General features: G+C 46.0%; 1 protein-coding gene across 1 annotated transcript in view; it reads left to right on the top strand.

Moving 5' to 3' along the window:
* The window catches only part of MYO16 (myosin XVI), a 437,171-nt gene that overhangs the window by 297,310 nt on the left and 114,866 nt on the right, over positions 1-24,995 (top strand). The window contains exons 24-27 of the mRNA XM_032496671.1: positions 13,730-13,805; positions 19,259-19,434; positions 21,776-21,856; positions 22,110-22,315. Of these exons, the coding sequence (XP_032352562.1) occupies positions 13,730-13,805; positions 19,259-19,434; positions 21,776-21,856; positions 22,110-22,315 (539 nt within the window). The remainder of the gene's footprint in view (positions 1-13,729; positions 13,806-19,258; positions 19,435-21,775; positions 21,857-22,109; positions 22,316-24,995) is intronic.

The following is a 24,995-nucleotide window of genomic DNA, read 5'->3' as shown; positions in this document are numbered from 1 at the left end:
CCTTGTGGGTCTGTTTCTGTCATATCGTGGGCATGTGCCAGGTGTTCATAGATGCTAATTGCATTAAACTGCATGGTATAATAACTGCTTGGGAATAATATTTTGCTCATTAATTATTTTATGTTTGCATTTAAAAAGTATTCTATAAGCCCTTAATAACATTTCGATCTCAATTGTTTTAAGAAAATCTGAGGAAAAACAGCAAAGAGTTTGAACGAATGTGATTATTCCACTGCGCTCTAACAGCAATACAGCCAAGCAGGGAAAGCCAAGTGATCGGCTGCCACGTCACTAAAGCCCTGTGGGATCATGAAATTTCCTGTAACAGCACCTTTATGTTTTAAAGCAGGATTTTCCGTAATTGGAGTCAACTTTGTGGTTTTGTAGAAGTCTTTCATGTCACCGCGATGTACTGATGAGCCGTAGCCCGAGGGCTCCCCGAGGGCTCCCCGGGGACTCATTCACATGTTCCAGTTTAGAGACTATGTAATTTGTGGCAATACGTCAACCTGTATGCCATTCTAATCATCAGGGGTGGCCACATATACTTAAATCTCGAGCTATTGCGTTTTCAAGAAAAGCAACACATCCTGCATTTTTATAAATCAAGAGATGTAGCAAAGAGCCAGTTGGCTCAAATCAGCACACAGGTCTGCACAGGGCAGCAGGTGCGCAGACGTGAACAGCTCCCTGGTGACAGAGTTGGTCCCAGGGGGATCACGATGGCTTTGGGGGCTCGCAATTGTTCACAGCCTCGGTTTGGCCGGATGGATGAGCTGGAGTCCCTCTCATCACCACTTGCTTCTCCTTGTCTTGTCAGGAAAAAGGCACTAGATCTCACAGGCAGGAGGGCTGTTCCTGCTGCCGAGGATGCTGACACCCAGCAGGCCCTGCGCCGGCCGCGCATCCGGCAGCCCTGCGCCAGCTGCGGGACCCAGCCGCGCTCTGAGTCTCGTTCCGAGCAGAGGCTCGGAGGGCCTTTTAGAAATGTTTAAGCAGCATCATTTGAATTATAGCTGAAGACCTTCCCTAAACACGTTTGAATTTTTCATTACTCCTAGGAGCGTGGTGTATCTTCCAATCTCCATTACGGAAATATTTTAAAGTAAATGGGAAGAGGCTGTGCATGAAATATTAACAGGGTCTCATTAGTGAGCCTGCGTTTGAATCATTGAAGGCTGTGAGTTGTGTTTTTTTATTGTGGTTATTTGTTTTTAGCGAATTTTAAACCACGTATGGGATTACCTGTTTTAGGAATTGCTCTTAAACTTCTTCTGGTGATTTAAGTGATGGAGAAGCATTAAATCCAGAAATGTGTCTAATTTTATTGGCTTTTAAAATTAAGAGTCTTGAAGGAAAGAAGAATTATGATTTGGCAAGAGACATCGGGTCTTAGAAAAGTTGAATTTTCATGAAGGTGATTCTGAACTAAACTCTAATAGGAAATAGTATTTTGAAGTTTCTAAATTTTAATGTGAGAAAAGGGAATGGGTTAAGAGATAGTAAAGCAATCTGAAGTAATAAAAATTAAATTAATGAAAATGTAGGTCAAAATTAATAGTTACAAAATATATGCCACTTACGTTTTTGACCCCCTTTGGTGTCAGCTCGTAAGGTCTTTGTCTGGAAGTAGTTTGTCGCCATCATTGTTTTCGGCGTGAAGCGATTGCTTTGGGATGGCAGATGCGCGTCCCGCCGCGTGACTGCTGATTCATGCACATCAAGCTGACGATTCTGCTCCTTCCTAAGATGAGGTGTCTGTTGTTCAGCCTCCTTCTCTTTCCAGACCCTTAAGTGCTATAATGAATGGAATGGGTCCCCCCACCCTGCTCGTCCCTGGAACCTCTGAATGGGACCCTCTCTGGGGAGAGGGTCTTTGCACATGTGAGTAAGGCACGGATCTCAAGAGGAGAAGCTCGTCCGGGATTATCTGCTGAGCTCTCAGCACCGTAACAAGTACCCTCGTAGGAGTGAGGCCGAGGGGGATTGAGAGGAAAGGAAGCAGAGGTGTGAGGGGTGCCGAGCCAGGCCGAGCAGCTCCTAGAGTCTCCAGGAGCTAGAAGAAGCCGGGAAGGAGCGTCCCCTAGAGTGCCCCGGGGTGCAGCGCTGCCAGATGTCAGAGTTCTGGCCTCCGGGACTCTCACAGAATACATGTCTCCAGTTTTGAGCCACCCAACTTGTGGTCATTTGTCACAGCATTCCCAAGAAGCCAATACAAGGGTTCACTGGCTCAACGTCTGTAGGTTAGGAAAGTAGAGAGGAGTTTTAACTCATAACGTTGTAGATTTTTTTTTTTTTTACCACATCTGATTCATTTGAAAATGAATTCTCCACTTCTCCATCTCTGTTTTTGTTCCTGTGGTTTTCCTCAGCTGGAATGCCCCTTTGGAAAGAAAGGTCCTTCCAAATCTTGCCCATCTTGCCAAGGATCAAGTTCTTGGCCTCGTCCAGGTTTCACTGACCTCTCTTCCTTCACCACTAAGGGTGCCTGGTGCTTACAGAGCAGTTTTCCACTTACAAAGTGGTTCTGAAACATTGTCACCACGCCTTTCTGCAGAGACGTGGCTGTGTCAGCCTTGGTGAAGTTCAGTGGTTCACCAAATACTGTACAGCTGTGTTCAAGTCTCTGGGGCCGCCGTCACAAAGTCCCCCATGCAGGGGATGTTTAAAATGAGAGAAATGTTTTCTCTCACAGTTCTAGGGGCCAGGGTCTGAGGTCAAGTGTCAGCAGTGTGGTTCCTCCTGCAGGCTCCGAGGGAAATCTGTTCCAACCCTCTCTTCTCGCCTCTGGTGCTGCCAGCGGTTGGCGCTCCTTGGCTTGTAGACACAGCATCCCAGGCTCTGCCTCCGTCTTCACATGGTCACCTCTCTGCCTGGGTCTCTGTGTGTCCCCTTCTCTTCTTTAAGGGTACCAGGCATTGGGTTTAGGGCCCACCCTGTGCAGTATGGGCTCACCTTAACTAGATTCACAAAGATCTTATTTCCAAAAAGGGCACTTTCTCTGGTTCCGAGGGAGCATGAACTTGGGGGGGTACACCGTTCCACACCCCCAGGCCAGGGAGCCACAATACCAGGTCTCATTTTCCTCAGCTCCCTGATGTCTTTCTCTTTGCACCGTGGTGTGTGTGACATTCTCAGTGTCTATGATCTGGGGTCATAGAATCCGTGCTGAGCAGTAGAAAGAGGAGATGTTCTGGGGCACATTGGGGCTCCGTTGCTGTGACTTTGAGGGGTGCACTGACCCTCAGCTGGCACACTCATGAAGTCTCAATTAAGGGGAATATAATCCTGAGCCTCGTGAAGCCCGTTCTGAAGGCTCAGTGTAGGCAAGCAGCCGAGGCAGGCGCACTTACTTCGAGCTGCCGTGTCAAGCACTGGAGTCAGATTCCCGCCAGCAGCAGCCGGAGGTCTCTTGCTGCAGGAGAACCACCGCATTCAGCAAAAGTCTGAAATCGTCTGTCATAGGTGTTGAAGCCTGGAAAATATTTCAGGAGTCGTCTCATCAACTGCCCAGCTGACTCGCTCAAATTAAATTACTGGTAAATGTCCATAATTAGGTAAAAAAAAAAAAGTTGTTGATTCTTGTGTCTTAGACACGAGCTCACATTGCATAAAGCAATGTTTTACAAATGTGTTAGAATATGTATTTTTAAATCTCACGATGTTATTAAGATCACTTTAGCGGATGACAGGGGATATGTAAGCACCGAAGTTATATTGTGAGATCTTCTTCACTTCCTGTCACACTTGAAAGGCTCTGGTGGCGGGAGAGTGCAGGAAACCGGGACACGTCTCTGTCTATGGAAAGTGTGCTGTTCAAAGAGAAGACACTTAGGTCAGGGTTTTCCTTGTGTTAACGTGGCCTTCCTCTCTCCACTGGGGATACAGATTTTTGTTGTTTTTTTGATGGGTGGCTCTACCTCAGTTAAAGAGAATTTTTGTAGAAAATTACATGCCTTACCATTTAGCTTTACAACTAATGTTTTAATCGAGCCAACAGGTGTGTGGAATTTTACTGCAGATTTTTAAAGGTCCTTTCAATATTACTTCCCCTAAGAAAATTAAAGCACATTCTGCAGTTTATATACACATCCTGAGATGAAATTTTATGACAGTGAAAATGTGTGACCCCTTTATAACACGTGCTGTTGATGTGTGCCTGTGTGGCTGGGTTTAGTCGTGTTTCTCCGAGATTCCTTTTCTGTCCCCCTGAATCGCATCCCAGTGGATAGAGCTGTAATCCCAGACATGTGGGCCCAGGTCTGCTTTATGCTCCTGTCTCTGATTCCCACAGCCTTTACGGGAACCCCATTACTGAAACATTGCTGATGGAAGTGATGTGGGGAAAAGACTGATTTGTGGCCAGCCTATAAAGCACCTGCATTTTTTCCCTTCTCCTTGAAAAGAATCTACTTCTATTGTTGAATAAATTAAGTATGAAATGTACCGGTTGAGATTTATCGTGGTACCCAGACCTCTGCGGAGTAGAGATCTTGATCTCATTGACCCTGCAGTGGATTCTAGGTGATGCACGGAGGAAAGCCAACCTCTTTGCCCTCAGACGTGTTTACGTAACATGCATGCTGGGGAGATCTGGGCCCATTTAGTTTCCCAGTGCCGCCCCTTGTCAGGAAGACCTTCTGGAGCTTGTTGGCTGGCCTTGACCCCAGAGATTTGTGGGAGACACAGCGTGCCCAGGAAGACTCTGAAAGCGAACCTTTAAATCAGCAGCAAAAGGAGAGGGACAGATCAATAGGGAGGCTCTGTTTATTTCTCTTTCTTCTCTCCAGGCAGAATCCCCAGACGTAACAATGGGATCTGTCTAGTCTAAGCCAGACTGATACTATGAAGGGTTATTTGACAAAGATATTTTGATCCACACAGAAAGAGCTTAATTTACATCTGTGTATGTTCACCTCTTGGGCAGACTTTTAGAAAAAGGAAAATTAACTTCAGCAAGCTCCTCGTGCTCCGTTGCTTTTATTAATTTCACCGTTGGCATAAATTTTTGTAGCCTTGACAAATGTTGCCTTATCCTGGGTTTTATTAGGAAGAGAAAGTGCAGGCTCTTACTTAGGGAGTCTTACTGTTTTTCAAAGGTTTAACTGGTTCTGTTATCTTCATGGGCTGACAGAAAGTTATAAATAAGGAACTTCAGATTTCTGAGACTGTTGGTATCTTACTGTCAGTTGATGGGTATTTTTTTCCCTAAAAAGGAACCAATGAAGCATGTTCATAAATTTCAGATACGGTCATTTCAGAGCAATGTCTATATCCAGATCCAAGGTATCTAGACAAGAAGTCTTCACAGCAATGCTGTGTGCTTCTTGTAACGTTCTTTGTTGATGAGTGTTTATCAACTTAGAATGAATCAGAACGAGAGCAAGCAAAACCACTAGATAGAATCATTTAATAGAAAAGTGAAAACATAGAAGCCTCTGCTTGTAACTGTTGATGCTACAGAGAGGTGGTCAACTTGCCACCACCCAGGAAATTCAGACTTCTTCAGCAAACTTCAAATAGGACGCTGAAACGAGGCATGAAAAATGATCAGACCCGTTTACATTTGCTGAAAATGAACTTATTTCTTTTGCTAAAAACCAGTCTTTACACCCAGTGTGAGGTGATACAGAATTCAAGAGTGTATCTCAAAGTTTCCCATTTTTGTCAGCAGTTAATCCCAACCAGCTTTTCTAGGGGTCCTGTTTTGCATCGTGTAAGTAACACGGTGGAGAAAGGGATTACAAACTTGACTGATAAATGAATTTACTTCCACTTCATTCAAACTGTGATTCCCGGGACACAATTTCATCTCCTGCTAGGAGTTTATATACTGTCAGGATCCCATTTCCTGTGTGAGAGGTGACTCCCACGCCTCTCCAGCCTGGGTCCCTGTGGGCTTCATGCCTCAGGTCTGCCTTTGAGCGTCCCTGCCTGGGCGGCATCTTCACTGTCACAGACACGGAAGTGAACTAGACTAGACTCCCCGGCTACCTCCCAAACACACTCTCCCTCACAGCTTGCTCCAGAAAAGTAAATGAGTAAGTAAAACTGATTTTCCCATACTTGTCCCACTTTTCAACTTATGGTAAAATCAGAAACCCAGTTGATTGTCAGATATGAGCTACCCTCTCCCCTGGCTACCCCTGGAACCCAGGTACGCCCCTTCACCTCCCAGCACCCGCGTTCATCACAGCCTCAGTCTCTGGGCCCCTTCAGCAGCCTCCTCACCCTGGCTGATGGGCTAAATACAGGTTATCAGCGAACGGGTGAGACAGACCTTTGCTTAAAGGCATGCTAGCTTGCTCCATTCCACGCATCATCTTGTTTCTGTGATAGCACTGTCTGAAATTAGATGTGAGTGTTCTGACTTGACTTGTGAGCGGTGGTCCTGAAACAGGGGCAGGAGTGCCTGTTTTCTTTTAACTATTTTTCCCTCCCAGCTTGCCTCCCTTGGTAGAAGAAGAAACTCTGCTTTCTCTTTGAAATGTCAGATCTTCTAGATCGTTTTAACACGTGTTCCTCATGGGCCTTGCAGATGAGCACGCACACCTCGGGGCGGGTGACTGGGGCTCGATTTTTATTTTGGGCTCACACCACTTTTTAAAATATATTCAGCTGGGGCTGTCCTTTCCTTTTAACCAGATAAAAACTAGTCTCTCTCCAGGAATAGAAAGTCCTTTATTATTATTATTTTTTAATTGGCGCTCACAGACTCAACACTATGATGAAGAATTTCTAGTCCTGAAGAGCGATCAAAACCACAGACTTAGCTGAACGTTACATCCCTCGTGCCTCAGCCACACAGGGGACACCGTCCCGTATTCCTCCTGTTCTTGTGCTGAGTACCCCTCTCCTTCCGTCCTCACTTGCCCTTCACCCCTGGCTGCCGGCGCCCAGAGAGGGGCTTAGATGGGGCAGACAGAAGGATGTTGGTCCTCAGCCCCGGCGACCCCTGCGCCTTCTTTATCCAGATGGAGGAAGCCAACTGCCTTACTGTCATTCAGGCAGTTGAACTCTGAGATGGTGGACGGAGCTGTTCCCCTGGAGCTGTCTCACCTTTGGACTTCAGTTTCCTAAGAGATTAGCCAAGCGTGAATTTGGTAGTGTGCAGCTCAGAAGAAAATGCGTGTGGTTTGGCATTTTGTAGCTTTTCTTTGTGGACCCAGGAGACTAGGCTGTGACTCACAGCCATGGTGAAAGTTTTATACCCCTGTTTTCATATACAGATAGCACAATTTATCTTTGAATCATATTTACTGCAGTACCAGTAAGTACTTCCAAAAAAGCCGCGCACTGCCAGCGCCCCTGGTTCACTCCGTGCTCGTGCGGCGCCCACACTCAAGCCTTTGGATGAGTATTGCTCACTGCTGAAATATGAGAAGAATGCGAAATTTCCTTGGGAGCCACTTTATTGCACAGAATCATTCCAAAGGAAGGCTCTGAATACACGACAATTTCCTTAAAGATTTGGACGGGGCTGTCTGCATGTAGATGTCTCCGTTACGTGCATGAGAGACTCATGAATCCTACCAGCCAGTCCTTAAGAGGGGAAAAAAGAGCAGAATCTGAGTTTCAGTTATACAAAGACAGAGAGGGAAAAAGAGCGTCTATCCTGGTCTCTGTCTTTTGTAACTTTCGTGTTTTTTTCTCCTTTCATCGCGCACATAATAAAGCAGCAGGGAAAGGAGGGGTGAGGCTGGGGGCCGAGCGGCTGTCCTGAGTGACCTAGAAAGGTCCCTGCCTGAGTCCTGCTCCCTGCCGGTCCAGCTCTGTCCCTCCCCGGGGGCGCAGCCGAGATAGGACAGGCTTCGTCTGTCCCCCACGGACCCGCAGAGCTAAGGGGACTCCCCGGGACAGCTGAGCTTTCCCTCGGGGTTTTCCCTTATCGTACGAAGCCCCCCGTCCATTTAGCTAGGCTCTGAGACACAGCGCCCCTTGAGCTCTCCAGAACCCTGTTGGGGTGGCCTTGTCCCACCAGGGTTTGCAGCGCTGTGGTTTCTAGGCGGTGTTACAGCCTCCTGTGCCTCCTGGAGGCCACCGGTCCCGGGGGGCCTGGAGCCCGAGGTTGGATGGCTGTGAGGGTGATGTGCTCGCTCTTCCAGCGGGACTGGCTTTCCTTGGAAGCAGTTTCTTCGTAAAGTAATAAGTGAATTTTGACTGGTATGATTACAGGTCCGGGAGGAGGGTCTCCTTCTCAGATGGCAGCTCACTTAGCAGCCTCAAAATAGAGGGTGCAGGTCATGCCATGAGTCCTTCTCAAGTCAGTAGTGCAAAAATACTCTGAAAGAAGGCTGAGAGGAAAGGACAGGTGAGCATTAAAAGCAGGAATGGGGGATACCGATTAGAAGATGTTAGGTACTGTCGAAACTAGGTGCTAGCATACCTTGTTCACTTACCTTCAAAATCACCGAGAGGAGACAGAGGAGAGAGGCAGAGAGAGAGGTTGACGCTACCACCCGTGCTCTGCGGGTGAGAAGTCAGGAGAGCTCGATATTGTGTGTGGTCACCGCCAGGCCCGGGGACTTGCTGAAACCGCCCCCCAGCAGGCAGGCCACCGTGCGAGGCTGGTGCTCCTCCCGGCACAGCGCGACGCCTCCCAGAGCTGGGCCTGGAGAGCAGACGGCAGTGGCAGCTGGAGCGGCTGGAAAGGGCTGTACGAGAAAGAAAGGCGTGAGTGACGTGGAGGGTGGGGTCCGGGGGGGGGGCGAGTGACGTGGAGGCTGGGGTTCGGGAGCACAGTGGGAGGAGGGGAGAAGGAGAGCATCGTGGGAGCACCTGGAAATCTGCCGCAAGTCAGAGGGTCTCTCGGGCGAGGAGGACGTCCTTCCGAGCACGGGGAGGACTTCCCAGGGATTCGACACGCACTATCATCTAGTTAGGCATTTGGTTTTCTGTTCCTGTCTTTTCTCTACATTAAATTCTCATGTTAACTTAGGGCAAAAAGAAATTGTGTGAGTTATCACAGTCCGGACTATTATTATTTTTCCAGCCGTGGCCAGCTCACTGGCTATAATTTTTTTAAATGAAAACAAAAACCAAGCCTTGTACTTACATGTATTAAAACTAGTTTTCCTTGTAGGATGTGCGATTTTGAAATGCTCGGGCACAGCTCAGGCATGTGCTACATTCTGAATCGTGTTGTGCCACCACCTCTCTGCTGTGCGGGGTGGGGGGTGATGTCCGGGGGGACAGGACTCTCGCCCCTGTGCACAGGTAACTGGGCTGCAGGTCCCCTCTCCCCACACCCGGTGGGTGGAGGCCACTTAGGAAGCAGGAAAAACTTCAGCCCCCTTCTTCCTGCTCACCCAGCGGCTGGGGAAGTGTGACCGGGGCCCAGAGGGGCCCAGAGCTCGCACACACCCAGCAGCGACGACACCCCTCTTCTTTCATGGCAGAGGAGGCTGAGCAGGGAGCTGGCTTCTCCCGCTTGGCAGTGCCGAGGCCGTGCCTCCTTCTGCTGCTGGGTGGTGTCAGAGGAAGGACGTCCGCTAACACGGAAGGTCTAGTTGGAAATCTCAACACTGCCCCCTCAGCTGACAGAGCAGCCTAGCAGGAAATGAGCAGAGGTGAGAGGTGCAGAAGGAGCCGCAGCACCGCCAGCCAGGGCTCTGCTCATCGACAGACACGCGAACCCTCCACGGCAGAGCACGCGTTCTCTGCAGGCACGTGCATCAGGACCACATTCTGGACCGCAGACCAAAGCTCAAGTTCAGAAGGATGGAGATCGTGCGGACTGGGGCGTCCCTACCACAGTGGAGTCGAACTAGAAATCAAGAACAGGAAGATCTCCAAATGCTTGGACACTAAATAGTGCCCTTCGAAATAACCCGCAGATCAGAAAGGCGGCCTCAAAGCGTATGCTGAACTGCATGAGAATGAAAATAGAACATATTAGACTCGCGAGGCAGACCTGAAACAGGGCCAAGAGGAGAATTCATAGCGCTAAGTGCACCTATTAGGAAAGAGGAAAGTCTCGAGTCAGGATCTGAGCTCCCACGTCAACAGCCTAGAAAATGGAAAGAAAAATAAGCGCAGAGCAAGCAAGCACAGGGCCGCGGCCGGGAGCCAAGTGAGTGCGTCTGAGAGCTGGTTCTTTAAAAATAACCATAGAATGACAGACCTCTAGTAGGAATGACAAAGGAAGCAGAGAAGAAACACAAATCCTTACCACCAGGAATAAAGCAGGAAAAGTCACCCCGAAGCCCGCAGTCCACGGAAATGTGCAAGAGGCAGTGAATCCTACGAACCGCTGTCGCGGGGAAATTTGACAACGTGGGTGAAATGGCCCAGTTCCTCAGAAAACCCAAGCTGTGCCGTTTCACCAGACATGGAGCAGAGTCCTGAGTCTTCACTGCATGAACGCCGAGATCCTGGTTGTGATGGTTTTGTAGGGTGTTGCCGTGGGAGGGAATTGGGTGAGGGGTCCACAGCATCCATCTGCGTTATTTCTTAGAACTGCAAGTGAATCTGCAATTAACTTAAGATTAAAAGTTTAGGTGTTTCAAGGGGGGTGGGAGCAGGTCATATGCAGACATAGTAAGTAGGCAGGAGTGGGTCTCATTTATTCAGACGTCCACAGTGCCCTTGACAAGGTCAATACCAAACCTTATTGGATTGGGGGCATTATCATGGTTAAAAGACTAGCTTTGAAATCAGGTTGTATTGTATTCTTAAATGAAAAAAAAAAAAACCCATCTCATATACACACACACGTATGTGTGCTGTGTGCCTGTCTTTCTCTCTTCATCCACGGGAACGTCCTAGCTCAGTAGTAACTGTGCACCACTGCGCCTCTAATTTCAGTTTTCCCGTAGAATGGGAAGGGGCTCCTTGATTCCAGATTTGGGGCCACAGGTGAAAAATACATGATTTGGAACCATGTGTTAACATTCCGCTAATGCCAAGTTTATGTAACACATCCTGAGTCATTTGTGTTATTGTATTAACTCTGGTAAAAGAACGCAGCTATTTTGGGTAGTGTCTCATACTTCTGTTGAGCTGTCATCTCAAATCCCGTCCCTGTTGTGGTCATCTGTATCTCAGGAATAGGGTCAGAAGCTCTTCAACGCCGAACACCTTTGCAGGATATTAGTTGAACACATCCTCAAAGACTCAAAGAGCTAAAGCCGTTTTCCCACTATCACAAAAGAAATTAAGCTTCAAGATTCATTAATTTTATACAAAATAAATGTTTTGCTAAATTCTGTGCTTCCTACAAGCATCAAACAGCTCTCTAGCGTTTGCACTTGTGTTAAATGTCTTCTAGGTAACTTGGCCAGTTGGATTCTCCAGCTGGGAAGTTTTGAACTTTAGGTTTTTGTTTTGTTTTGTTTTGTTTAACATTTTTTATTGACTTATAATCATTTTACAATGTGTCAAATTCCAGTGTAGAGCACAATTTTTCAGTTACACATGAACATATATATATATTCATTGTCACATTTTTTTCTCTGTGAGCTACCATAAGATCTTGTGTATATTTCCCTGTGCTACACAGTATAATCTTGTTTATCTATTCTACAATTTGGAAATCCCAGTCTATCTCTTCCACCACGAACTTGTGGTTGCCAAGGGGGCAGGGGGTGGGAAGAGATAGATTGAACTTTAGTTTTAATGGGAGACCTTTAGCTTTTGCTCCAAGTATCCGAATACAACCAGGGTACCATTCGGAGAATTTCCCAGAGCACAGGCTTGTGATAATGAAATCTCATCAGTCCTAATCTTAAGTAAAAGGGGCAGTCTTAAGCTATATGCAGTCACAGTATTACAAAACCTTTTTGTTCACTTCCCTACAAAGTTATTGAATCTGCCCAGTGCTGGGGGTCGTTTTGCTAGTAGCTGCAGAGACAGGGCTGAGCAATCCATAGTCACTGCCCTCAAGGTTCAGGGGGAGTTTTACTGCAGGAGCCAGGAAGCGCCATCACTAAACAAGGCCACAGCAGCACAGACAGCAAGGGGTGTATTCAGAGAAAAGCAGGTAGTTCGTGTGTGTGTGTGCGTGTGTGTGCGTGTGTGTGTGTGCGTCTGTGTGCGTCTGTGTGTGTGTGTGTGTGTGTGTGTTTAATTCCGAATCATCAGACTCCCATGAAAAGAGCAGGCTAGCACCATAGACTGGGACCATACCAAGGAGGACCCCACACTGCAGGATGAGCTCTGGGACTTTAAATAACCTGCCAAAGTCCACAAAGATCCCACAGTGGCTTTGACGGGTGTCTGTGGTGTCACTGGGCACTGCTGTCTCTAATATAGGAAGGCATGGAGAAGCCAAACCCTGGTTCCAGCACTGGGGCCAGATAACCCCTCCCAGTGGAGCTGTCCAGTGCACTGTAGGGAGCCCACCAGCATCCGTGTCCGCCCGGCCCCTCAACTGCGACAAACACAAAAATCCCCAGACACTGGCACATGTCACCATCACCCCAATTGAGAACAGCGGCTCTAGATGATATATAATTGCTTATATTCAACAATGTATAATATGTAACATGATCTACAGCTCACGTTTTAATGTTGGTCACCCACGTTCTGGCACAAGAGCAAACTGGGTGACTCGATAATGATTAGAAGTGTCTGAAAGTTGTCCAGCTGTTGGGCACTGATGCGGGGCTTCACCAGTCTTCAGATCCAAATTCAAATTGGAAAATATGGGAACCTGCAGGTTGTCTTGTGATTTCCGCGCCATTTAGGCTCTTGTGACAGCAAAGAATAAAATCCCAGTGAAGCTTTATTGTGATGACTAGGGTTTGAAAGCCTTTTAAGAACCAAGGCTCACATGGGCACTCAGCCTCTTCCTCATGGATCCTCTGTCTAGTTCCCTCCTACTGTCCTATGGACAGCAGGGCTGGGCTCTGTAGTTAAAATTTCCAAAGAAATGAGGTGACTATCACTTCCATTGGTCCAACCACCCACACTCCCCCACGGCTGACGCAGCAGGAAGAGGCATCGTTGGTCAGCTGCCCTCTGGGGCTCAGTCCTGGTCCACGCAGAGTAGAGGACAGCCTGTGACACCCGACCCTGGTGCCAAGGGGCCCCAAAGCGGTTCCCCAAGAAGCAGCAGCGGCTGTTGAAACCGATAAGCCTCCTGGCTGATGCAGCCTCGGGGACCACATTGGGAGTTCACACTGAGCCAAGACTGAGAGGCGGTAAAACCATGGCTGTGTACAAAACTCAGATCCCCAGGCCAGACAGTAAAGTCGTTTAAATCTATTCCTAAGTAAACTGTGGTGAAGAAAACTGCCCTTTGAATAATCCCACATTCATTGTTTCCTGAGTCTTCTTCATTTTAAAGACTTCAGATTTATTGCTTGAAGGATCCAAGGGAACCCTTTTGATAGAGACCGTTCTGCTTCTCAGGCTGACGTCTCGCTTCCTTCCCAAGGCAAGGAAGTCTTTCTCCTTGGTCTTTCTCCTTGGTTTAGAGAGTTTTCTGAGCAGGTGAGCGTTTTTAAAAATTAAGGGAACGCAACGGATGTGAGTCCCACCACCTCCTAAACTTCCGATGGGAGGAGGGCTTTGCCAGGCAGAACAGGACAGGTGTCCCTCGTTCGCGTGCAGACCGCGAGCTGGGGACGCGAGCTTTGCACTTGCCGGGAGCGAGAACTCTGAGACCTGAAGATGCTGCTTTTGTGAATAATTTAAAACTGCTGCCGAGTCAAGCTATTCTTTAAAGGAAATTACTTCCGTGGTCACGTTTAACCACTAGTAATTACGCTGTTTTCTTCTATTACAGGTAACGTATGAAACTGTTGGAGCAACTGAAAAAAATAAAGATTCCCTTTCACAGAATCTTCTATTTGTGATGAAAAGTAAGTCCGCCCCCTGCCGCTGCCCACTGTGGTTCAGATGCCACCTGTTCCCTTTTTCTCTGTCTCTGAACAGTGTCCTATAAAACATGCTGCCAGCCAAGGGGTAATTGAAATATCTTTTGCATTCTAATGCCCAGAATAATAAGGAATGGCTCTGGCCGCACTACACATTGGGTACAATTTAATTTGGAGCCTAGTAGAAACCATAATTTAACTAAGCTTTTAGCAGATAGAAATATAAAATACCTTCCCCACTGTAGCAGTATGAATATTAAAAAGCTCTTCCGTGGAGACTGATGAAGACGAATAGGGCTTCCCAGTTTATTTAGGCCACAGCAGGGTGAATTCCACGACTTAAGATGACTCCGGAGCACACCTAAGGGTGGTATTTTATTCTATGTACTTCCAGTTGCAAAGAACTAACTGCTCCCAAAATAGAACGAGCATAAAACTTTATATATACATACAGACCTGCATGCACGTGTGTGTCAGTATAGATTTAGAGGCGCCATCCACTTAGTGAAGCCTGGCACTTCAGGTACCTCTGTCTCTGATTCTGTGCTGCACGTAAAGCTGCGTGCTCTACTTACATGCCGTATAATTAATAGATGTATATATGATTCTAGCTCTTTAGTCATTATTTCCTTAATAACTGTTCTTCAGTGACTCACATTTTCCTAATAATGAATTGAATTTCCTCTTCAGTGAATTAAAATGTATCGTCTTTTGTGCTTTACATTGCTTTACATGAGATGGAGTCATTTATCTTTCTGGGGAAGGAAGCAGATGATAGGCTGTCATGAAATAGTTGGATGCCTTTGAGCTGGAAATAAGAGCTCCATATCAATTCTGGCTGGAGGAGCACATTTACCTTAAATCAGATGGCAGAGTTGCGACATATTGGTCCTCACGGGGAGTTGCGCGGCTTGCCTCTCAGAACGGATGGTTATTGAGTTCTCTGACGGGCAGAGACTAATGATGAAAGCTCGGACTGAGCATAAACCCACGTGAGAGAAAGAACTGAGATAATTCATCCTATCGATTATCACTGGAAACACCTTCCTTCCAGTTTTTAAATATTTGGACTTTCATTTATAACAGACTTCCGTTTAATCCATATATTCTGTGAAGACCTAACATACAGGGTGTTTTCAAAGTTGGAGCAGTGCCTCCTTTGTTCTTGTGTCTCATGGTGGCAGAATACATGTTTAGGATGAAAGCATGGTGGCTAGTGTTGGTGCAACTCTGCATGTGTTCATGGAGTTCCTGTATTTTGAAGGCATTCTTTTTGTGTATACTTGACAGCAAGCACCGAGAGAGAACAGGTAGATCTTGTTTTATTCGAAATACTTTAGACCATAGGTACCTCTGAGCAAGAGGACAAAGTTTACAATGTGTCCTTTTATGTCCTTACAAGAGGGAGCAAGCTTTTTCTGCAAAGGACTAGAGAATAAATAGTTTAGGCTTTGTGAGCCGTAACGTCTCTGTTGCAAGTACTCAACTCTGCTGTTACAATAAGGAAGCAGCTGCAGACAATACAAATGGATGTGGCTGGGTTCCAATAAAGCTTTACTGACAAAAACAGGCAGTGGGCTAGATTTGGCCCACAGGTCAGAGTGGCTCACCCCTTCCATCATATAAGCCAAAGATGCCTGGTTGTGATAGTATTTTATGAATCTGTGGAATGTTTTGACACTACCAATAGTTATTAAAAGCAAGTGTAATTTGCAGATAATAATAATAATGATTTGTTTCCAGGCACTTTGCTAAGCCCTTTGCTTATGGCATGTGATTTAATTTCATATTATCGGGAGGCTCCGAGCTGAGGAAGGAGACAGGGTCTGCTGTAGGGTCCGGACTAACAGACGTGTGTCTTGTGAGACACCTGACCAGGGAAGACAGGGCGCCGGGCGGCTCAGCTCACACAGAAACATAGCGAGTGCCCTCGTCTGTGCCTGAGACAGAAATGAAGTCCACTTGACTCAGAAAAAGGCAGAAAGAGTTAAAACCCAGACTCTTCAGTCTGCTTATAAGTAGAGGAAAGTTTACGATTTACCATTAATGATGATGTTAACGATTTTGAGCGTCTCTGCGTGCCTGCTCATAGACTTGGGCACCTACGTTAGCGTATCTCATTTACGGACAGAAAGATGCCCAGTGCTGTGTGCATGGGCCCCAGAGAGGGGTGCTTCCCATGCCAGTGTATGCTTAGAGGAACATGAAGGGAGGTGCCAGCCGCCGGTGACTCCCAGACGCAGGGAAGGAGGCTAGAGCCATGCCTTCAGCAGGGGCTTCTTATCAGGTTCTGCGATCAGGGGCAACACGGTGGCCAAATTTCTTTTTTTTTTCTTCATTAAAAAAAATTTTTTTTTTACCTGAATTATTTCATTTATTTGTCATAATATCCTTTATGTGATATTCTTTAAAATTTTATTTTATTGAGTTATAGTCAGTTTACAACGCTGTGTCAATTTCCAGTGTAGAGCACAATTTTTCGAATTTCTCTTTTTATGTCCTGAGGAACCTGCTCCCACCTCCCACTTGCTCAGCTTGTGGGCGGGGCTCGGGTGCTAGGGTCGCAGCTCGGGTGCTAGGGTCGCAGCATGCTGGCTTCTCCCTGGCAGTGGGTGGACGCTGGTCCTACTTGGCCCTCATGCACGTGGTTCAGAGAAAGGACAGAAACTGGTCAGTTATGTGTTTTGGGTCATAGTTATGTCTAATGTTTCTAGATCTAGTAAAGGCTTTTTTCACAATTATGGGAATCCCCTGTTACATCATTTATCTGTGGTTCTATCCATCTATAGACTGGCTATAAATAAAAATAACATTTTTATATCTGAAACATGCTGTACACCAGAACTTGATACACCGTAACTGACTATACTTCAATAAAATATATATAAAGAACATTTTAATTTGGTTAAAGGGGCCATGGTATTATCTGTTTATTGTTTAACTGTTTATTTTGAAATGATTTCAAACTTCAAGTTATAAAGTTAGTACAGAGAGCTCCCACATGCCCTCCCCCAGATTTCTTCCGTGTCCTTTCCTGTTTTCTCTTGCTCCTTTTCTCTCTTCCTCTCTTTTTCCTCCTCTGTACGTGTTTGTGTGCGTGTGTGCTTGCGTGTATGTACGTACATTTCTGAACCACGGGAGAGTGACCGAATGTGCCTTATGCCTCAGTACTTCCATGCATGCCCTGAGACCGGGGACGTCCCCCCACACAACCTCAGTGAGGTCCCAGCACATTTAGCACTGCTGCGCTGCCCACGGCTAACTCGGAGTTTATGTCAGCCTTTACCGGTGACCCCCCCAATGTCCTCCACAGTGACTCCCCCAGTTCACCGCCCTTTGCTGCATTTCTTGCCACTTCTCATTTGTCTCCTTTAATCTGGGACATGTCCTCAGCTTTTATTTTTCTTCATGACATTAATATTTAAAAAAAAAAAAAAAGAAAGTCCAGCTTTTGGAGAACGTCCCTCAGTCTGGGCTTATTTGCTGTCTCCTCACATTGGAGTCAGTTTTCTCCTTTTTGGCAGGAGCCCCGTGGAGGAGAGGAGGGAGGTGTCTGTCTCAGCGCATTTTATTTGGGGGCACATAGTGACCGGTGGAAAGGTCAGCGGTGACCTTCACCTTGAGCACTTTGTTAAAGCGGTGTCCTGCAGGGTTCCCTAAATCACTGTTTTCTTTGTAATTGATAACTGACTTGTAAGGAAGTATTTGAGACAATATAGTCTCTCTCTCACCAAACTTTCACTTGTTTTGCATACGTTAATGGTTCTTACCTAAATCAGTAATTTCTCTTTTGGTTGCAAAATGGTAATTTTCTAACCCGATCGACAGTGACATTCTACTGTAAGAATGACTCTTTATTTTTTTTTTTTAATTGAAGTATTGTCAGTTACAATGTGTCAGTTTCTGGTGTGCAGCACAACGTCCCAGCTGTGCATATGCAGACATATATTCCTATTTATATAAGAACTTCCCTTTCTGATTCCTTCATTCATTCGTTCTTTCATTTATTATCAGATGGACTCATGGATTCTTATTTTATTTAAGGAACCATAATACATTACTGTCATTATTTTGTTAGTAAAACTGCCCAAGACTTGCCCAGAGGGGTCCCCTCCAAGCTAGCCCCCCGTCCTTCTGATAGGTTCTCACATCTTTTTAGTGCTTTCTTACGTTCTGGCCTTCCAAAATGTTCCAGGGTCCTCCGCCTCGCCTCGGCTCTAGAATCAGCCATTTATCCAAGAAGCCTTATTTTATTGTAGAGGAGAATGGAATCAAGAAACACTAAGAAATGGGGTTACCGTGAGCCCATTGCTACTGGGATGTTATTGCTTTTAGACCCTTTCAGAACTAGAAAATTTAAGACATAGGTGTAGATTTTACATGTATATGTTTGTGTGTATATATTGCTGTATATTAAAAGTCATGAATTTATCATGATACCTGTAATTCCAGCCCAACACCACAGGCTCCTTTTTGCCTTCCTGTCATTCGTAGTTGTATCTCCCTTCGCTGACCCTCCTGGCTCCCTCCTGGCTGACTCACATGGGGACCCTGCCCTGTACGCATGGCTGATAAATGTACTAACTGGGCAAGCAGGGTAGTCTGAGTGCAGAAGAGGCAGAGACCGAAGCGCCTTGTGACTGACCGTCGCTAATGGTCTGACGGGAGGATCCCAATTTCTGTATGTCTGTTACATCACATTTGAGCTTGTAGGAATCCACAAAGCAGGGACTGTCACGGTTATCTTAGAGAAAAGGGAATTAGGGCTTCAGAACTGTCTACATACAGACAGAAGTGACAAAAGTACCATGCCTTCTAGAGCCGTGACTGCCACTGACGTCATCGTCACCATTCCCTCGTGAGCCCCTTTCTTCCTGAGGTGTCAAGAAAGGATAACGGACCCAGAATCACTGGACTCTTTGTAACCTAACTTCTAAAAGGAAGCAGTTGCTTTTGCTATTGCAGCTTAGCTGGCTCAGGAGGAGAGGCGTTTCTTCCCCCTACGGCTGAGTCAGTCGGAGGAGTCGGGGTCCCCCCAGGTGCCCACAGACAGCTCTGAGACAGTGCCTCCTGGGGCCCGGGTTCCCTGAGCTAGGCGCTGCCGGCAGGAGCCATGGGCCTTGGGGACACGGTCAAGGGCACTAAGGTCTGAGTGGGGGCCCTGTGGTTCTGCCATCTGGAGGGCAGTCTGCGCTCAGTTCCGGCGCAGAGAGCGCAGTGAGGACTGGGAGCCTGGGGTCAAGGGCAAGGAAGGTCAGAGTTCACTAAAGTGGAGGAAATAGAAGAGGGGCAAAGGGAACCGTGGCCTCCTCAGTTCCCTCCCCCCTGAGAGTGTCTTAGTGGGGGGAGCCCATGGATGGGGAGGAAGCTGAATGCTCATAGCTGAAGTCAGTTATGATTTGGACGCCACTTACAATCTTCGCTTATTTATTTCCCAGCTAGTGAAAACGTCGTGATCAATCATTTGTTCCAGTCGAAACTGTCAGAAACAGGATCCCTCGTATCTTCCTCTCCTTCTTGTAAATTCAGAGGACACAGATCTGCCCGGCTCAGCAAGCACATGCCAGAGTCTTCAGCGATCGGGGACAAGAGGAACTATCTAGAGCTTAGTAAGGTAGGCGTTTTTGTGATTCTTGTTTGATTGCTTTTAAGTGTGCTTAGCACATTCACCTCTTCTTTTCAAGAAAAAAAAAAGCGCCATCCTGAACGCTAATGGAAAGAAATTGATATTTATTTTAAAAAATTAAAGAAAAAGACCGCTTACCTAAAGTCTTACCCTCCAAGAGAAAACAGTGCAGGAGAAGGTGGAGCAGAGGGGAAATCTGATAGCAAGCGCGGTGGTAGTCATTGTATTGGTGGTCGGGGCAGCGTCTTATTTCTGTCTCATCTCCGTGACTGTCTTTTTGATGAATGAGTGGGAATTTCAGGGACAGTAGGTTTACAGGGAATAAACTTAGCCACCTGATTCGGTTGACATTAACCACTTCAGAGGTTTTAAGTCCCTAAACAATAAATTGTAGTTTTTCACGCAGACACAGTGTCTTTTTCAGGTCCTAGAGGTGCGGTGTGTGTTTTTAGATTTTTGATTCATGTTAGCATGGCGCTAAGGTTTTAACGTGTATTTGTGCCACACAAGTGTGGTGGTACTTAGAACCTGAAGATTCCATTTGTAAAACAGAACTAAAAAACTCAGTGAAGAGTTATTTCAGACTGAAATGTTTTAAGTTTATGAATTCAGTGCCCGATTGTACCCCAGTTTGTTCTGCTTGCCTCTACAGAGATGATGAAAGATGAGAATCATGATTGGGAAGGTGTCCAGGACAGTCCGTTTTAGAAATTCCGTTGTTGTAGCTTGCTGGAATGTGTTTCAGCTTACCAGTTAAAATAAAAGCACAATTAAAGTCAACTCTATTAGGGAAGGGTGGCAGGAATGTGTACAGCGTAATAGAAATGTGTTGTGTGTCTGTGTTTAGCCAGTAGACCCAGAATCAAGAATCCTTTGATAGAGTTGTTCCGGAACTGGGTGATCACAGGAATTCAATCTCATTGCACATGAAATGGCATCTTTTACATAAAAAAGACAAATGATTACCCTTTGTAAGAAAGATCTCAGTTCCTGGGCTTCTGCTGAAAGGCCTGGTCCTTGCTTTCTTAATCATCCTGGAAAACAAGAAGTCACCACACACCTCTAAACTGAAATTCCTAACCTGAATTATTGCACATTACAGGCATGGATGCCATTAGCCTTTTCCCTGAAGGCCTGCCAAAGGGAGATCATTCACTGCAGTTCCTCCACCCGGAAAGGGACACGAGTGCTCAATTTCAAGGGCTGGAGTCTTATTTATCATGATTATTCCTTAAGTGTTCTGCTCCGCACTTCCCTTCAGAGGGCCATCACCCCCGCACATCCACGCCCGCGACCAGCAGAGTGGCTGTCCACCTGCTCCTTACCTAAGCACCACGTTTGGCTTTGGGTTTGTGGAAAACAGGTTGATCTTAGACCCATCGCTTCGTTTTACATCCGCTTGTCAGTTACACGCAATCGTTTCAGCTGACAGTTCACCTAATGGAAGGAAATGAGCCGTCACCTTGTTCCCAGTAGCACCGTATCGACAAGAACATTTCACCTGTTTTTTTTTTCCTTCTATTGAGACCTGTTATTTTAAGAGAAATGGTTTGGAATCGATAGGTGCGTTGGCCTAAGTCACTGTGAGATTGTGGCGTGTGGTGGTTACGTTAGTGGCTGCGGGTTCTTTTAGCCTCTGGTGGAATTTAATTAATTGCCTCCTGCCCTTTACTTCTTCACCCACTGGGTTCATTTCCACTGACTTCTTTAACCCCCATTATCATTTAGTCTTGGCTGTGTATGAATTTCTTCCTTGTAAGAGTTATGGGTCATTATTGATCAAAGAAAGCCGTCGATTGTCATTTTTCACAGGCAAGTACTTTACTAACCTCTTTCAGTCATTAAAAAAAAAGAAGAAAAGGAAGCGAAAGGAAAACTGAGTAAGAAACTGACTACAGTTAAACTTAGGGGGCAAACCGATGACTGTGAAAACATCAAACCTTTGTGACATAACATAGCATCCTTTCGCCCCAGAGTAAGCTACATTTCACGATAAACACGGGCAGCTAGCGCTAGGATCCAGACACCAGGCTGAGACGACTGTACCACCACGCAAGTCAAGGTCTGTGTTTATTCTCAAGTCAAAGTAGGTGCAGGTTGGTGACAGCCATGGACTTGAAAGGCTGCGGTAATGTTTTTCTGCACGAAGCTGTCCGTCCCCCTGACTTAGGCTACCATGGCAGGAAGTCCCCTGGTACTGATTTCTAAGAGTCTAAGTCTGCATCTGCCTGTAAGTGAGTTTCCCTGGATGGGAGGATTAATTGTTTTCTTCTAAACTGGAATTCAGTCAAATAAATCTGCTCACCCTTTCTTTTTGTTTTCCTTACAGTTATTAAAAAAGAAAGGAAATTCTACATTTCTTCAAAGACTAGAACGGGGAGGTCCGGTCACCGTGGCGTCGCAACTCAGGGTTAGTTGAAATTTTCAGATTTCAAAAACCTTTTTGATTATATCAACTGTAGAGGGCTTACATAGAATTGCCCCTGTCTTTGACCACTTGGGTTCCTTTAAAATAGTAGGCATGCCCACGGACACCCAAGATGAGTGAATGTGTAGTCAATAAAAGCCAAGGACCGAAAATAAAGATTTTTACTAAAAAACTGTTTGCATCGCGAGCTGGTGTCTTCCCCGGGGACTCAGCCGTGTTTTGCTTCTCTCCGCAGAAAACCCTGCTGGACATTACGGGGAAGCTTCAGAGGTGCTCCTCACACTTTGTTCATTGCATCAAGCCCAATAACTCGAAGCTGCCAGATGTGTTCGATAACTTTTACGTGTCAGCCCAGCTGCAGTACATCGGGGTCCTGGAGATGGTGAAGATCATCCGGCACGGATACCCCGTCCGCCTTTCCTTCTCGGACTTCCTGTGGAGGTGAGTCTTGCCCCTGTGTCTGCTGCTCCGGGTAACGCGCTGATGATGTTGGAACAGGGTTCTTCTGTTTTCTTTCCTGGCGTTTCTTTTATCCTTTACATTCTTCTCTCCTGAGTAAACAAAATGCTCTGGGATACAATGAAATGCTCTGGAGAAGCTCAGATAAAAAGTTGCTGAACATACTCGATACCTTGGAAACAACGTTCACGTTCCCTTAAATTTAGATTTCCTTGGATGTAAACATTTATAAAAATGTGGCACATGAGATACCCCCTCCTTTATACCTATGGACAGAATATTTTTTAGACCAAGAGTTGGCAGACTGCACTCATGGGCCAAATCCAGCCCACCACCTATTTTTGTAAATAGAGGTTTGTTGGGACACAGCCAGTGAAAATAATGAGAATGTCTGTTTTTAGACAATCAAACAATAAAAGAGGGTGGGGGAAAAAGAAAGCAGAAAGTATTTAGTAATCTTATATCAAAATTATAAAATTTAAAAACAATATTGACATAACATAGTATCAACATTATAAGTATCACACATTTTGGTGTAAGTATTAAAAGTCAGCTTTCCCACCCCTAAGGTACAAATGATCTTTGGTTCAATGAGTTTAAAACCTGCCCATGTACGAGTTTAAAATAATAGATTCCCAAATTTATCCCAGCCCTTCTGAATGGCAGCCAGCAGAAAGTGGGGTCCACAGGCCCCCTGGTTTGTCTGCTGGGGAGGGGGACGGTGACGCTGTCACCCGCCTTGCCTTGCTGGAAGCAGGGGTCCTCCAGCGTTCCTGCTCGTCAGCATCACTGCAGGCTCGGCAGAACGCAGACTCCTGGGCAGCAGTTCAAGGGTTCCGGACTCACAGGTGCAGCTGAGGGCTGTGGATCAGCGTCCCCCACCAGTGCCCGGGTGGCGCTGGCCTTGCTGTGTGTGGGCAGCCTTGTGACGACCACTGGCCTGGAGCCTCTGCTCACTGGAGGATAACGCCTTTGTTTTGTTCTGGTTTCCCCGGCCGAGGGCTTGAAGTATGTGAATGCATCTTGGTGATCAAAGCAAACTTGCTGAGAATGAAGAGTCCCAGGCATTCACTGATTTACTGGATTAAATCTGCAAAGTTGTGAGCCTCCCCAGTGATCTGTGTGCACGTGTTTCAGAAGCACTGCTCACGGGTTCCTACATTGGATGGGAGATAGGATTAATCTCATCCTGTTTTTTAAAGTGTATTTGATGCATTTTCTTCAGTTTATTTTGTTAGGGTCTTAGAATCATAGAATCAAAGACACTTTGCATTAAAATGTCCCTCAGTGTTTCTCTGGTATAATCTTCGGTAGCTGCACGAATCTTCCTTCCTGCTGCTCAAGCACTCATTTGAATTGTCCTCTTTTCCCAGAGAGCGTGCAGAACGTGGCTGTGTGTGTGTGTGTGTGTGTGTGTACACAACATTATACTTCATAATGATTAGAACATTTTTTGACCTTTGTTGTTTGTGTTTGTCCAGTTTGACGTATATGCTCCACCAGGAATTATCTGCATTAAAATAGTATATGCAGTGATCATCCTCTAAGTATCAGTGCAGTTCCCCGTGTATATGCGTTCTTGCTGTGCTGTGGCCTCTAGGCAGACCCCTCTTATTCAGTCTCCATGCGTGTGCCTCGTGGGTGTTTAATCAATGTTTTCGGTATGAAGCTGGCACTGGAGACTAATGGTTGTTCAATTTAAAGTAATATTTCGGCAAAACAGAGACCACAGTTATATCATGTTTGTTTAGAAGATTAATGGGGATGGGAAATGATACTTTTGGGTAAATCTTTGCATTTCTTTAACCAGACCCTTACTGAAAAGGAGATGTGATTGCAGTGTGTCGTCCTTGTTTGTAATTGCGTGTCAACAGAAATGGAATTATTAATTTATTTCCATGGAAATTTGTCATGATCCCTCTTAAATGAAGGACTTCAATCTGGAATATTATCACAAAAACACCGATCCATACAGAAATGATCAGTTTCTACAGAACTTGAATAAAACACGATCCACCGAACGTCGCATCAACATACAGCATGTTTATTCAGAAAGCTCTTCGGAACTTTGGAATTCCCCTAGGCAGCCAGCATCACCATATAAACAAAGCCTAGAGGTGTCATGTAATAGAAGCTTCTGGTTGCCAAAGTATCAGATAACAGTTTCTGTGTAAAACGTTTATTTTCTCTTCGTTATCACATTCTCTTAACTGTTACAGAATAAAACCTGATCAAATTACTTTGTGTAGTTTACAAAAAGGAATATGGTTACCTCGAAAATACTGGACAAAGAAGGAAAATACGTCCAGTTATGAAGCAAGCACCGACTCGTTTGAACAGCATGTGTGTTGCTTCTGAAGTCCGGCATGATGACACATGCGGATGACGGACACATCTGTGGAATCTGTAGGCGGATGTGATGATGTTGCAAATTTGCTTTCTGGAACCCTGGCTTTAATAACTGTCCATCATTTTGAGGCTTCCTAATCGAAACTGGAGAACTGTGTTTGTCGAGAGATCCTATTTTGATTAAAAGAGAAGTATGCTTGCTGAATTCCTTTTCCTAATAACACCAATACCTTCTGATGATGCGGATGTCAGGGCCTGTCTCCGTGGCAGGAGACTCTCCAAGTGTGGGTGCACGAGGAGGAAGGAAAGGAGC

This window comes from Camelus ferus, chromosome 14 (genome assembly GCF_009834535.1).
Source record: "Camelus ferus isolate YT-003-E chromosome 14, BCGSAC_Cfer_1.0, whole genome shotgun sequence".
Lineage (NCBI taxonomy): Eukaryota > Metazoa > Chordata > Mammalia > Artiodactyla > Camelidae > Camelus > Camelus ferus.
This window is presented reverse-complemented; position numbering and strand designations above follow the sequence as displayed.